General features: G+C 40.3%; 1 protein-coding gene across 1 annotated transcript; it reads right to left on the bottom strand.

The window, feature by feature from the left end:
- Positions 1–8763: 8763 nt before the first annotated feature.
- LOC132936629 (proteoglycan 4-like) lies at positions 8764–15962 on the bottom strand. Its single transcript, XM_061003383.1, has 2 exons — positions 15819–15962; positions 8764–10066 (listed from the first exon to the last, which is right to left on the bottom strand). Exon 2 carries the CDS (start codon positions 10059–10061, stop codon positions 9333–9335), a length of 729 nt encoding a protein of 242 aa, XP_060859366.1. The 5' UTR covers positions 10062–10066; positions 15819–15962; the 3' UTR covers positions 8764–9332.
- Between the last annotated feature and the right edge of the window lie 110 nt (positions 15963–16072).

The raw sequence follows: 16072 nt of genomic DNA, 5'->3' as shown, positions 1-16072 counted from the left end.
TCGAGTACGAATATATACCTACTTTCCTAAAACGTACGATTTAATAACAGTAATAATATGTCAATAATATTACGAAAATGATTAAAATTTCCGTTTCAAAAAACTCGTCCTTAAGTATTATAATATGTTTTTTTATGGTTCGTTGCGTCTCACTATCTAACCCCAGCATATTGTGTGGTAAACGTTTCAATTTTTTCTACATGAATAACACAAACCACTTTCTTTGAAAAGTAACCCTTAAAATTTCATCTCGCGTTTTAAAACAACTACAACGCAGCAGGCTACATGTAGCAGTTCCGCGCAATCTATTTCGTTTGAATATTAAAAATCTGGTTTATACCGTATTTTCTGTACAGCATAATATGTAGTTGTTGCAGGACTTTGGAGAATTCCCATAGCCGACGCCACAACTCAGCTTTATTTTATTTTCGTTTTTCGAGTTAAGTTCCTCCGAGATTAGAAGTCGACAACCAGCTCGCGCAATGATTGATGTCAACCAATTGCGAATGATCCGGGCAATTTAAATATACGACTATATACAGCAACCGTGGTATATATATACGTCAGTAACCGGAACTCACTGTCCGGTTAGCTGAGCAAGGTAGGTCGCTTATATTATTATAGCGTTATCCGATACAATGGAACACTAAAATATATTAAATCCGGGATTTTGCATATTAGAATGGAATAAAAATATTAAAATACAATTTATCGCTGAATCCGTAAATATTAGATCGTATATTAAAATGCTATTGCCGAATACTTAAACACGTATGATAAGGTATAAGAGCAGACGTTATGACTTAACATCATATTTTTATTTTACTGCCTACCAATAATAGCCGCGTACTAACAATATTATATGGATAATACTATAATAGCCATCGAACTATACTATAGTATATTATTATATATATATATATATTCAAACCGGGTTGTTGTATTTTCGTGTACACAATATTATTATTATTATTATTATTATTATTATTATTATATTACCATATGGTCTGTTATAATATGATATGATTTATAACTTGCACATAAAGTTTATACGGTTTTTATCGTGCACGTTTCAAGTTGAAAACGAAATTAACGAGACAGCGGAGAAGTGTTTCATTTGTTTTACAGCGATTACAACAATAAACCGTCATGTCAGTTGTAGACTATACTACGTAAATTATAAATTATTATATTATGTGTTTTTTTTTTTTGTTTTGTTTTTATGTATGTAGACTGTACTCGATGCATTGCACCTATCAAGGTACATTTCGTCGACCAAACACAAAGGTGATACAGAAATATTTCTCTCGTTGAACGTCGATACGATTGTCTACATACTTTGTATAATTATTATACAATTATATTATTATGGCAAAAAAAATGATTAGTAGCCATATTTGAATTTTATTTTCGTACATTTTATATTATACGTCATCGTAGTATACAATATAAATGGTGTAAAATGCATAATTATTATTATTTTGTTTTTGAAATATTATCCAAATTTTAATGGACCGTAAGAAAGAAGTAATTTGGTAAACCGCGGCAACGTTGGACATCTTTTGGTCGTTACACACTAAATTTCCATAAAATTTTAAAAACTTAAGTAAAGACATATAAATAATCATTATGTTCGTGAGAAATTGCATGGAACTTTGACATTTTTTAAAGAAATGTTAAACATGAAATTAGGTTAGACTACTTATTAGACGGTAGTCAGTAGTTGGACTATACTTGGAAAACATTTTATACCTAGTTACAACTCATAACTTACCACATAAATTTTCTATAATATACAATATTTATGCGTAGTGAATTGTTTCGTTTTATTCACTGGCAAAAAAAAATTGAATTAGATGAATATCGTTCAAGTAATAATATAAATCGTTCAAAAATAATTAAAGTGAGTGAAAACCTGACCATTGTTGACTTCTCTTATCGAACTGACCGATGTGAACTGCTATAATTAAAGCCATATACAGGGTGATCCTCTTAAAGTTTTTCTGAGAAATACTCTCATTCGGAATAAAAAATAAATAAAAAATATGCCTGTATTATGCTGTCATTCGAAAAGCAAGAACTTCAAAATTATTTCGATAAAAAATAGTATGAAATAATTGTTTTTCCAACAATGTTGTTTATAATAACGACTTCAAACGTCGTAGAAATATTATTTTCTTAAACGTTATACTTTTCGAAGTAAAGTACGCGTTTCGTACAAACACAAAAACCACCCTCTATATAGATATAGATAGGGTATACGGTTATGTGAAATAAAATATGAACGACCGTAAAGTGCGCAATAATATCGTGAAAGATTTTTTTTCTACTCAATGTCCCCCACACCACGTGTGGTATCTAAAATATATAGGAGTAAGGGGGCTAAAAAAAAGGCACAGCCCATTGCGCCTTTCTCAGCTGCAAATAATTGTAATGAAGATTTATGATTTATCAATATTCGAATTTTAGCACCCTGCAGTAGTATAGCACGGGGGTCGTTTCAAAAACGCGATTTTGAGAATATATTTTTCAAAATAAATTAAATGTGGTTAAGACAAAGACTATCGGCTCAATAGATTTGCACAATATATCGTCTCAAAAATATTTGCTACAATGGTAACGTTTTTTTACCGCGATTGTATTTATACTAATTAATAACCGATGCACAGCAAAACAAAACACGATAACAAATTACAGTCCTAATCAACTTCCCCATACAATATTAAAATTAATCAAATCAAAACATCAAACGAGGAGACTCTGGCAAATACATAGACTACCGCAAGATCGAAAAAAATTAAATTATCTAACAAAAAAGGTTAAAAACTCACTCGAAGAACACAGAATTAACTGCTATCAAAAATATTTATCTACAATCCACCCTGCTGACTCTAATTTATGGATTGCAACCAAAAGATTAATCAAACCGAATACCAATGAAATCCCCCCCTTAAAAGCGGGAGATGCTTATCTAAATACAGAAGCTGATAAATGCGAATTGCTTGCTCATACTCTCGAAAATGCATTCACTTTAAACAGCTCACAAGATAACTCTACAAACTATCTAGTCCAACAAAAACTTAATGAGCCTGATATTCAACCACAAAATATTTTACCATACTCAAGCCCCAACGAAATCTTAAACATAATCAAAAAATTACCAAAAAGAAAATCACCCGGACACGATTTAATCACTAATACTATCCTAAAAAATATTCCCAAAAAAGCGATAACATATTTGTCCATCTTATTCAATTCCCTAATAAAAATTGGATACTTTCCTACAGAATGGAAATTGGCCACAATAATACTGTTCAAAAAACCAGGTAAAGATAATTCTAATCCCAGCAATTACAGACCTATAAGCCTACTGTCCTCAATTTCAAAAATATTTGAAAAAATTATTCACTTAAGGCTTACTAATTACTTAAATGCAATAAATGCTATCCCTCATTTCCAATTTGGATTCAAATCAAACCACTCCACTGCTCAACAACTTCTGCGACTAACGGAGCATATAAATGATGGATTTGAAAAAAAACTACATACAGGGGCAGCCTTCTTAGACATAGCCCAAGCCTTCGATCGGGTCTGGCACGACGGACTTTTATATAAATTAAAAACATTAAACACTCCAACCGCAATATATAATCTAATTAAATCCTACCTCTCCGATCGCTGCTTTAAAGTTCGAATCAACGATACTACATCGGGAACAAAACAAATTAACGCAGGAGTACCACAAGGTTCAAAAATTTCACCTTTACTTTTTAACTTATACGTCTCGGACTTCCCTACAACAAATAATACTGAAGTAGCACTATACGCTGATGACAGTGCTATATACTCAAGCGCCAAAGACACCGAAACAATAACCCAAAATATTCAAGCCCACCTGAATGAAATTCAAAAATGGGGAGATAAATGGAAAATTATGTTAAACCCTCATAAGAGCACTGCGGTACTCTTCTCCAACCGACGCCCGAAAACTCCTGGTAACTTAAATTTGTGCGGTAATAATATACCTTGGTCACCTAAAATAAAATACCTAGGTGTAGTTCTGGACAGAAAATTAACTTGGAATCCTCATATCACCTCCAAACTACAACAAGGATACCAGAGGCTAAAAATACTATACCCATTGATCAACCGACAAACTGCTTTAAGCTGGAGATGTTCTCTTTTATTATATAAACAAATACTACGACCGTTACTTCTATACGCAGTCCCTGTGTGGGGAAATTGTGCAAAAACCCACATCCACAAAATACAAGTTTTCCAGTCAAAAGTTTTGAGAACCATTTCTAATGCTCCTTGGTTTGTACGAAATGATGCACTTCATAAAGATTTTCAGCTACCCACAATAACAGAGTACATAAAAAAATTAACTATCAACTTCTTCGATCACATCAATTATGCTCATAGTGCGAAATTCTATAAACTAAGTGACCCACCTTCTGTACGCCGACTCAAGCGTGGACGCCCACACGACCTATTGTTATAACTATTATTTATTAATATATTATTATTTTTGTTTTTTTTTTTTTTTTTCTTTTTTTCTCTTCCGTTTTGTAAATATTTTAAAACGTAGTCGATAGTTTCTATTTTTACTAATAATTTTTCTAATTATTACTAATTGTTATATTTTTTCCAAATGTTAAAAAAAAAAAATGTATCTAATCACACTAAGTTAAGATGACATATGTCAGTAAAACTTTATTTTAATAAAAAAAAAAAAAAAAAAAAAAAAAAAAAAATAACCGATGATGTTTGTTTCAAATGAAATTCATAATATGATTTGGTATATATTATTCATAATTTGATGTATTTGTCAGTTGAAGTTTATTTTAGCTTGAAATAATATAATGTTTATAAATCTTACAGTACAATCTTACTTCAATATTATTCTGATCTACAATTAAATTTACTCTGAACGCACGATTTATTTTTGTTTTTAATAAAATATCTAATATTTTTTAGTAAAATATTTAATGGTATCAGCTATATGACAACTGCTTTATTCAAGTGGGTATCTGTTATTATTTTGTTACCCCGATACACACATTTATAGTAATTCAATTTCAATGGCAGAACCCAAATGTAATGCTACATTTTTTATCACACATTAAAGTATCTATCATGACACATATAATGTAATTACTTATGGTTGGATCCACCTAAAATAAAAAGGTGTGACATCGATTAAATAAATGTCAACACTAAAAAACTTTTTTTCACATAGTCGTATTGTATACAGTATAATATTTTAAATTATATTTATCGATAACATAATTTCCATTGTTGTTGCATATTATGTATTTTGTAATGTATCAGTGGAAAATATTAAAAACTGTTTTGATGTTTGTTTAAAAAATAATACGATTAATTACAGCATATATTTTATTTTTACCATACATGAAAATCGGTTATATTGCTTACTTATATAACTATCTAATTCATAACCTATAAATGTAATGTATTTATGTTTATAATGTTATGCTAATGACCATAGTAGTCAATGTAGAAATTGTACAATTTCAAACGTTCGTGAAGTTGCCCCTACCCCCCCCCACATTGTCTTACAGACTTCAAACTGGTATCAACATTTTGCAATTTTTATGCAATCAATTGCATGTCTCGCCAAAAAATTTGCAATTCATCGTGGGGCCTGTAAATCCAAAAATACTTATGGGGGGTATAAGTTTACGCAGCTCCCCCCCCCCCACGTGGTCCCACAGACTCCAAACTGGTATCAAAATTTTGCACGATGAATTGCACATTTTTTGCCGAGGCATGCAATTAATTGCATAAAAATTGCAAAATGTTGATACCAGTTTGAAGTCTGTGGGACAATGTGGGGGGGGGAAACTTCACGAACGTCAATTTCAAGACTAATAAAAAAAATAATAAAAAAATTCATAACCAAAACGAGGCGGATATTACAACAATATAATTGGCTAAAAAACAATTGTTAATAGTCATTTGTTAGTATAAAATAGTATGTTTGAATAGTTTATATATTTTGCATTAAATTTAATTCTTAATTTCTGATATCTAAAATTCTCATTTTATTTTTTATAGGTACTTGTTTGAATGTGATGTTTTTCTTTTGTATATAGCCATAACTTATAACCTATAATATACCTACATAAAAGCCAAATACCACTCACTAAATACCTCAAAAACGACAAAACATAATATTGAAATTTGAAAAAACGGGTTTCTCTAATGCTCTAGGTGTGTAATAAGAAGACATTTAAATAAGTTCGCATTTTACAGATGAGCTAGAACAGGCATTTTGAAAATTAAAAACGAAAACTATATTATTGACAGCATCGTATAAAAAACGTTCTTATATGATCATCCAAATTTAATATTTTGTGAAATTTTAGTTTGGTCATATTACTCCCGCTGTGACCAGGTGTGTTGTACCGATTAAGTACCTTATTACTCTATTAGATCAGTCGTGGCTAGGGGCGAAAATGGAGAAATAATACATACTATTATATGATGGCGAATCAATAATTGACCAGTTTAAAGTGAAATTCAATTTGAAAACTATTATTAATGTGCAATCATATACGAGTGGAGCTCAGTATTTACATTATTATACAATATGTTATTTTAATAGCAATATAATATTCATGTTGTTTTTCAAACTTTTAATACCTGTACGTCCTACTTACAGAAAAAATCGTGATTGCAGATATTCGAAAGGTTTGAAATGACTACGTTATGATTAATTATTGTACATTGCAATTTATAATAGGTATCGACAACTAAAATTACCATAACAAATGTTATCAAAATAAATAAGCACAATAATGTATATTATATAATCGTGAAATCAATACTGTAATACCTACCCGTATCCCGTCAGATTAGTGTACACAAATCTGTAAAAGTGAACGCTAAGGTTGATATCAATCATGTATAATGGTCGACGTCCACGATTTGTACAACATTTTACTTTTGGCATTTATAAAAGTATATAATATTATGATTCACACCAAAGTGTAAAATATTATTTAGTCGTTTTACATATATATTCAGAAAACGTAAATAATATCAAAATTAACGAGTGATATACACTCCGGTGAATAATACAATTTAATATTCTGTTTAATGTTTATGGTACATATACCTATACCTAAGTGGTGCACAGTGGCGCAGCGTCGTCGCGTTGGAGACGTTGAGACAATTTATGTCCACAACATTAAGTGGCATTTAATTTGAAAACAAATTGTGTTTCACGCGAATTTCTGCGATGAAAAATTACGATTTTATTGCTAAAGTTTGTTGTTGTTCGGTGGACTAATGCAGTGATAATATCCGCAATACGTACACTATACCGGAAACCACGGGTGTTGTTTTGTAAAAGTCTACGACGAACTACGTTCTTCGACCGTTATGAAGTCACGCGCGGAGCCTCGTGACGGATAGGACAGTAATATTATAAGCTGCAATTTTTTAATGACTACTGCAGTCGACCGGGCAGTTATGTAATACCGAAAAATAAAATACAAATTAAATACCTATAATATTCAACGAATGAAAATATTAAATTGTTTTTACATATTTTTCTGTATTGTATCTGGTACTCAGCTGATATCGCTAAATATTTTCAATATTATAATATCATCATGTCGACGGCTCAAAAATCAAATTAAATTGAAGAGGACGCGTATGTGGCATATTATTATATGTGTTTATGATTATTATACCTACCCGTGGGACAGGGGCAAACCTCCCCTAAAATTTCATTAGCCTACCTACTATATTTGTTAAATGTACAATGCAATTCTTGTTACCATTACCTAGAACTTATCTAATTGTGTTTATTAAAATGTGTATTGTAGTTATTTCTAAAAATTTAAAATTTCATATTTGTAAATTGTAATTTTCAATAACGTATAATAATATAATACATGATACTTAAATGTATGACCAATGAAGAAAATGAGCTCCCCTCAGAAAATTCTTCTGGATGCAACACTGAGTGAAACCGAAGCCAACTACCTAGTACGGTTAGCATTTTGTATTGATACATGGAATTCCGATTGATATTTAAAAAAAATATTTTTCATTCGTAAAAATGAGGGTTAGCAAATTTTTGGAAACCATTTACCCGATTTGCAAACTCACGCGTGGGGCCTCGTGACGGATAGGATAGCATAATATATAAGTTGCAGTATATAATGATATCCGATTGGGTCGTTATGTAATATAAAAAAATATATACATATACATATTAAAATTATTTTTTATACAAAATTATTCAACAGTTGAAAATATTAAATTGCTTTTGGATGTTTTTTTTGGTACGCATACTCAGATATCGCTAATATATAAATATTTTCTATATAATTTTAGCCTGTCAACGGTTCATTGGTCGAATACTTGAATTATTGACGAGAGCGAGTATGTGTCAATATATATATATATATAATATGTGTTTATGATTGCCTGTATATTATACAAAAATGTAATATCGAATACAATGAAACTGAAGCCAGCTACCTATTGAGGGTCGTACTATGATATATATGGAATGTTTGAATTCCGATTGATATTTAAAAAAAAAATTAATTTAGTATTTAATTTGTCAGTTTGTTTGTAAGTACCGCTTTTGCGCCAAACGTAACCGACTTTGTCATGAACAATATATTATACTACTGTTGCCATGTTGAGATTTTGAATGTCTACCCACCCGGCCCACAAGAAAAAAATGCCCTCTGACGCGGCTACGACGGTTGTGGTAGGTGGTCCGCGGAGAGCCGGTCGTTGGTGTGGTATGTTGGGTGGCACACTCGAGCGTAAAAAAAACAAACACAATTTCGGGTGTCGATGGTTGGGTTTATTTTTCCCGTACCGGGTGTACGTAGATATATATATATAAATATATGTAGCAAAGAAAGATATAAAAAAAAAAGAACACAAAATGACGGCGGGCTATATGAAAATATAGATCTCTCTCTTTGTGGTCGTGTGGCTGTGCTCACGACGTGGGTTACGTTGCTAGTGGTAGGTCTACGACGGCCGGTACTCGTTCTACGCGACTCGCCTTCCCGTCCCACCTTGTGCCTTTGTGGCGTGGTGGGGGAGTTGGCGTTGTCGCGCTGTAGCCCGTAGTGGCGGTTGACGAAAAGTGTAGACTGGTCGCTGCGGTACCTGTACTTTGTACTGGTGGCCGCTGCGTACCGCGTCATACTCCCCCGCCAAACCGTCACACGGGGTACACTTGTACCGGTGTCTGTGTGCTATTAGGGGAGGGGGTGGCTTGTACTACCTCTGGCTTTCGCTTGAGGTAGACTTGCCCGCGCCCGTGTGTGTTACTGGGGGTGTTTTGGGGACCCTACCGGAGTGTAGAACGAGTGTGTGTCGTCTAACTCCGGCATCCCCTCGAACGCCACCAGCCAATCTGCCTCGGTTATGTCCACCGTGGCCTCTGATTGGTCTGGTGACTCCTGGCTGGTGGGCTGTCCCGGCTCCTCGGACTTGCCGTCCTTGGATGCCGGTTTGTCCACCTCCATCGGTGTTGGGTTGGCCGGAGGCGTGCCGGCTGCTTCCGGGTCTGAGGTTGGCGCGGGTTGCTTGGCAAGCCGACGTTGTTGGCTTGCCTCGCTTTCCCTGGCTTTCCTCTTTTCCTTTAGCTGCTGGAATTTCCGGCGGTTCCGTGCCTGCTGCGCCTCCGTCCTCACCTTTCCCGTTGGGCCGGGGAGTACCCCCGTTTGCCTGGGTACCGGTGCCGGCTCCGCAGGTGTTACGGGGGCAGGTGTCGTTGCTGGGGGTGGTGGCCTTGTCAGGGACGGTGTGCGGCTGCCGGGTGTTGATGTTGATGGTGGTCGGTGTGGCCGCAACCTCCGCTGGATGTCCATCGTACGGTCCGCCCAGCCCCGGTTGTAGATGGCCGCCCGCACTGGATCCTGCAGGAGTTGGCGGGTAGTCATCCTCGCGACCTGGGCGGCTGTTCGCGGCTCATCCTGGCCACCGGATACCAGCCCCAGCCGTTGGATTAACTCGGCCACCTGCTGCCACTTCTCCTGCTGTTGGCCGGTCATGTTGTCTGTAAATGATTATTATTACAGACAATTGTTTATTTAATGTTGGCCTATCGGTGCCCGTTTTAAGCATGACACATGTATTTTCCGCGGTGGTTGTTGGTCGGTTTGGAAGACTCCTTTCCCGACCTGTTTCGCCAGTCTTACCGGTCCCCACCACTTTGGTGCGAAACCGGCGTGAAAATCTTTGTGTGCCTTAGATAAGTGGTGTGCTTTGTAGTAGACTACGTCGCCCTTGCCGAACTTCACCGGTGTGCCGGTGTTCGTGCTTGGTTTTACCACTACCTTTTTGCCTAAAATACGTTTCTCCCGCTCTACCCTCTCTTCCTGTATTTTTTTGATGTGTACCGGCGCCGCTTTAGACAGCGCCCAGTCTCCGGGTCTCTTGCACTCTCTGCCGAGGACAAGGACCGCGGGTGGGTAGCATGTCTGTTCGTTACACCTGTTCCGTATCGAAAATAGGATTGAGGGTAGTTTCGTGTCCCAAGATTTATGTTTGCCCGTTACTAGTTGTGCGCGTAACCCTTTTTTTAAATCTTGATTACGGCGTTCGACTGGGTTGGCCCTCGGGTGGTAGATTGGGGTCGTCCAACCCTGTGCCCCCCAGCGTTCTAGCGCGTTCATCATTTCGTTTGACACAAACTGTGGGCCGTTATCACTGAGACACACGCGGGGGTAACCGAAACGCGAAAAGAACTCGCGTTCTAACGTTTCGATTATTGTTTTAGAGGTTGCTGTTCCTAAGGGGTAAGCCTCGGTCCACCTACTAAAACAGTCGGTTGCTACCAGTATGTACGATTTTCCCTTACCAGAACGTGGGTATGGGCCCATGAGATCGACACTGATAACTTCCCATGGTTCACGGGGGGTTCTTGGTTGCATTGGGTCGTTTGGACGTGAGTTTAGTGGTTTCGTGCACGCACATACGTGGCACGCACCGACATATAACCTGACGTCGTTTTTTTGACCTTTCCAATAGTACCGTTGTCGAACCGCCCGGTACGTCTCTTTCCAGCCCGGGTGGTTGGATAAGACGTGATCGTGACACCTCCAAATTGCATGTTGTGCTTTGGTTTTTGGTATCACGACGGGTGTGTGGGTGCCTACGTTTACGCGTAAGAGACCTTCGGAAAAAACGTATGCGTTTGTTCCCGATTTTGTGCTCCTAGTGTTCCGCGCTGGCCCGTCCCACCTGTGACCGGCGACTACTTCGCGGATTGTGGCGTCTTCGGACTGCCATTTTTCGAGAGTCGTCGCGGTGAGTGGTGTGTCGTCACTAACGTGGTTATCGAACATTGAAAATATTCGGTCAGATTCGAGGTCAACACTGGTTGTCGGCGCTGTGGGCGCCCCTACCAATTTTTCCTCAAGTCGATCTTCGTCTACAGGTGTGCCCGGTGCCGGGTCACGAGATAACAAATCTGGTGCTTCGTTTTGTATTCCCGGGACGTGTACCGTACTAAAATCTAAATTAGCTAGTTGTAGTGACCAACGTGTTAATTTTGAATTTTTGTCTTTAGCCCTGTGTAACCATGTTAGTGCCGAGTTGTCGGTTAGGAGTTCGAAACGTCGGGTTTCTAGGTATGGACGGAATTTGTCTGTCGCCCAGATTATCGCTAGGCACTCGCGTTCGACCGCGGCGTACCTTGTTTGCGTTTCGCTAAACTTTTTGCTTGCGTAGGACACTATGCGTCTTTCCTCCGGTCTGTCACCCCGTTGGAAAAGTACCGCACCGGCTCCTATTTCACTTGCATCTGTTTGCAGACAAAACGGTTTGCTATAATCGGGTGGCGACAATTTTGGTGATGTGACTAGCGCGTTTTTTATTGTTTCGAACGCGCGTTGTTCTACCTCTGTCCATTTCCACCGTACTCCCTGTTTTAATAAATTAGTGAGTGGTGCTATGGTATCCGCGTAATTATCTACGAACTGGTTGTACCAGTTGCACACGCCCAAAAATTTACGTACGTCCCTAACCTTTTTGGGAACCGGAAAATTGTCAATGCATACCAATTTTTCCGGTTGTTTTTGTATGCCCTCCGAGTCTACGATGTGCCCTAAAAATGAAATTTCGCGTAGACCGATTTTACATTTTTTTGTGTTGCACGTTAGTCCAAACCTCTTGAGCCGCTCGAGAACCTTGTCTAAGTGGGCCTGGTGTTCGTACTCGTCCCTTGAAAATACTACAATATCATCCAGGTAAACTTGTACGAAATCATCCTGGTACCCCCTCATGACCTCGTTCATGAGTCTCACGAAAGTCATTGGACTATTCTTTAGACCGAAGGGGAGGACTCTGAACTGATATAGACCTCTACGTGTTCGGAATGCCGTATATTTTCGTGCATTTTCGTGTAGCGGCACTTGCCAGTACCCCGACTTCAGGTCAAAAATGCTGAATATTTTCGCGCCCCGCATTTGCCTAATCATTTTGTTGAGATCTGGCATAGGGTACGCGTCGGATTCCGTAACGTCGTTAAGCCTCCTGTAGTCGACACAGAGACGAAAAGTTCCGTCTTTTTTCTTTGCCATTACTACTGGTGCGGCCCATGGTGAGGTGCTTGGTTCTACGAGCCCCTGGAGTTCCATATCGCGTACCATATCGTCGATAGCAGTTTGTTTCTGCTGCGGATATGGGTATGGTTTGAGCGCGATTGGGGACGGGTCTTTTAGCAGAATTTCGTGTTCAATTAATTTGGTACGTCCTACTTTTTCGCTGAATACTACCGCGTATTTATTTAAAATCTTGGTTAGTTTCGCGCGTGTTTCGGGGTCGTTTCCGAATTCTAATTGTGACAGGTCGGGACGAGTGGCGGGTGGTTGAGATTTCCCTTTCCAACATGTCGACGTACGAATTTGCTTACCCATGTGAATTGTGCACGCGGCGTAATCCCAAGAGACTTCGTTGTTAACAAGAAAGTCGTGTCCTAGTAACGCGTCGCAATACAAATTGTCTAGGATGGTCGCTTCGAATTTTATATCGAGTGTACCTATCCTAGCTTCGAATGTGGAGGTGCCACTGGTTGTTGCAGTGCGACCGTCCGCCATCCGGACTGTGTTTGTTGGTCCGTGGGTGGGTGTTTTGCCGTATTTACGGGCTACTGTCGGGTTTACGTATGATTTTTGTGCCTGCGAATCTAATAGGGCTGTTACGAAGCCTGACGGAAATTCGAGTTCGACCGCGGGGGTCGGAATTTTGTCTTGGCATGTTCGCGTACCGTTATTAGTCGTATTGCAATTGGTCGAGCGGGACAACTGGTTCTGAACCGCGATGGAGACTGTCTGGTCGGTGGTGTTAACCGCCATGACCATACTGTCAACATCGGTTGCCTCGTTGCTCGCCTGTTGCCTTACGTGCGCAGACTGACCTAATGCGGGGATAAGCGCGGTGTGTGTGCTTGTGTCCCCGTCACCTGTGTGGGTGAACACCCGTGTCTCTGTTGCCTTTGTCCCTACACCTGTGGCTGCCCCATAAGCCGGTTGTTGTTGAACACACGTGTCACCGGTGAGGTGGGTGTGTTCAATGGTGGGGTGGTGTAGGTTGGGGGTCTGTGAACGGGTGCCGAGTGGTGATTGGACGGAAAAAATGTTCGTAGTTGGTTGTTCTGTGTGTTGAATTACCGAACTACGCGCTTTTCGATTACGCTTATTTTTTCCGTGTGTACTACCGAGAGTGGGTGGTGATGAGTGGGGGGGTGGTGATGAGTCGATGAGGGGGACTAGTCCTCGTCGACTCCCCCGCCGTTTCCCGACGTGGTCGGTCTGTTTGGACACTTACTGTTCCAATGGAGTTCCCCACAATATCTGCACGGCCCCGGTGGTGTATTATCAGTTGCTTTCGCAAAAAATTTTTTTTTGACCGGGGGGGCTGTTTGTGGGGTTTCCACCCCTTTTTTAGTTTTAGGGGCCCATTGTTGTGGGGGCGGTTTGGTGTTGTCCGTTACCGGGTCCAAAACGCCTGCGATGCGTCGCAGCTCGCTGAACGTCAATGGCCGGTGTAGACGTATGTGTGTACGGAAAGTGTCACGCGTTAGTCCGGCGATAATACCTACCAACTCCGATTCGGATAGGCCGGTATTTACGCGGCGCGCGAGCTGGTTTTTAATCAGCACAAATTCCGTTAACGACTGTCTGGGCGTTTGACGTGTTGACACGATGTCGGCGCGCAATCGAGACTGAATTTCGGCGTTATTGAAATTTTCATAAAATTCCTCCCTAAATTCTGTCCAGGATAGGTCGAGTGCCCTGATAGAATTGTACCATGTACTCGCCGTTCCTTTTAATTGCGGCTCGACCGCCCTGCACCAACCCGATGGGTGTATACGCGCTTGCGTCAAAATCGACTCGGTATTGTCTATAAACCGTACGGGGTCCTCGGCCCTAGTTCCTGTGAACTCGGGTAACGAGGCTCTTGCTGTACGCAAGTCCTCGTACGGTATTAGTACCGAACGTTCCTGTACGCGTGCTTCATATGACGCGTGTTGTGACGCGTGTGTGGTGTGACCCGTATAGTCGTGTTGACCGTCGCGCGTGAAGAACGGTCGGTTGTTCGTGGCGGCAGTGTGGCTGGCGCTCGGCTGAGCGCCGCCTTCGTTGCGCTCATACGACCTACCCGACTGGTAACTATCGTGTGTGCGAGTTGTTATGTGTACGGGTGACGGGTGGTTGGTGTACCGCGGGACTGCAAAGTCGTGTGGCTGCTGCGTGGCGGTCGTGCGCGATTCCGTAAAGAACCGCGTCATGCTTGCCTCGAGCGCCATTAGGCGTGCCTCGAACGACGTTGTGTCGTTCGTTTGTGGCAACGCCAGTTTTAACTTTTGCAGTTGTTCCGCTGCGGTTTTGAAAATGTCGGTATCTAATGGGTGTGCGGACTGGCCCTGTTGCATGGTCAGCTGGTTGTCGCAGTCCTCTGGCCGATCGTCCGTTGGTCCTTGACTTGCCGTATGGCTTGTCGAGATACCTCTAGCCGATGGTCCGAAAATCTGACTGACGTCCGTGCTTAACAGCGTTGATCGAACGTGTGGTTGTTGTCCAGTACCGTCCCCTAATCCTGTGATTGGGGGCTGCACTGGTTCGAACCTCACGTTCTCGGGTACTAGTCCGCTTTCCCTAAGGTGCTCCTCTAGCCTGACATACACATCCGACTTCGACCCGGACACACTGAGTCCGCGGGCCGAGCACTCGCTACGCAGCTCCGCCGACGATAACTGTTGTAACGTTTTACCAGTCATTATGTATGATTTAATTACAAATGCTGTCGTTAAGCAGTTGGTCGGTGAGGTAGCTTGTGTTTGGTGTGTGTACGTGGTTTAGAGACTTTTTTTTTTTTTGACGTAAATTTTGTGCGCTGTTTACGGAAGTTTATCAGCGATTACGTTAGTAGGTCAGCTGTTGACGGTGCCGCCGTTGCGTTCCCAGAATAGCAGAACTGGGTCGACGTACTCGGCGGCGGCAGTTGACGGCTGCAGCGGCTGAAACCGGTTTTGGCCTGCGCGCTGTGCTGTTATCGACGGTAATGTCGCGGGACGAAAGGTAGGCGTTGCGGAGGGGTGGCGGTTGTTATATAACTACTTCCCAATCCGTATCACGGTTATGCACGGCTGCGCGGGATTCCCTGTTACGTGCTAGAAATAATTCTTACGTAATGTTCACTGGGAATCCTAGCTAACCGGCAAACACACTCCTGGCTAAACGTCTTAATATTAACTTAATATAAGCAATCTACCGAGGTATGTGTCAGCGTGAAAAAACTCTTACCTTTACGCTGTCTTGAGGCGATGATTCCTCTGCGGGGAGCCAATTTGACGCGGCTACGACGGTTGTGGTAGGTGGTCCGCGGAGAGCCGGTCGTTGGTGTGGTATGTTGGGTGGCACACTCGAGCGTAAAAAAAACAAACACAATTTCGGGTGTCGATGGTTGGGTTTATTTTTCCCGTACCGGGTGTACGTAGATATATATATATAAATATATGTAGCAAAGAAAGATATAAAAAAAAAAGAACACAAAATGA

The sequence above is a fragment of the Metopolophium dirhodum genome, chromosome 1 (assembly GCF_019925205.1).
Source record: "Metopolophium dirhodum isolate CAU chromosome 1, ASM1992520v1, whole genome shotgun sequence".
NCBI classification, from domain to species: domain Eukaryota; kingdom Metazoa; phylum Arthropoda; class Insecta; order Hemiptera; family Aphididae; genus Metopolophium; species Metopolophium dirhodum.
The sequence above is the reverse complement of the archived record's forward strand: the minus strand, read 5'-3'. Positions and strand labels throughout refer to the sequence as shown.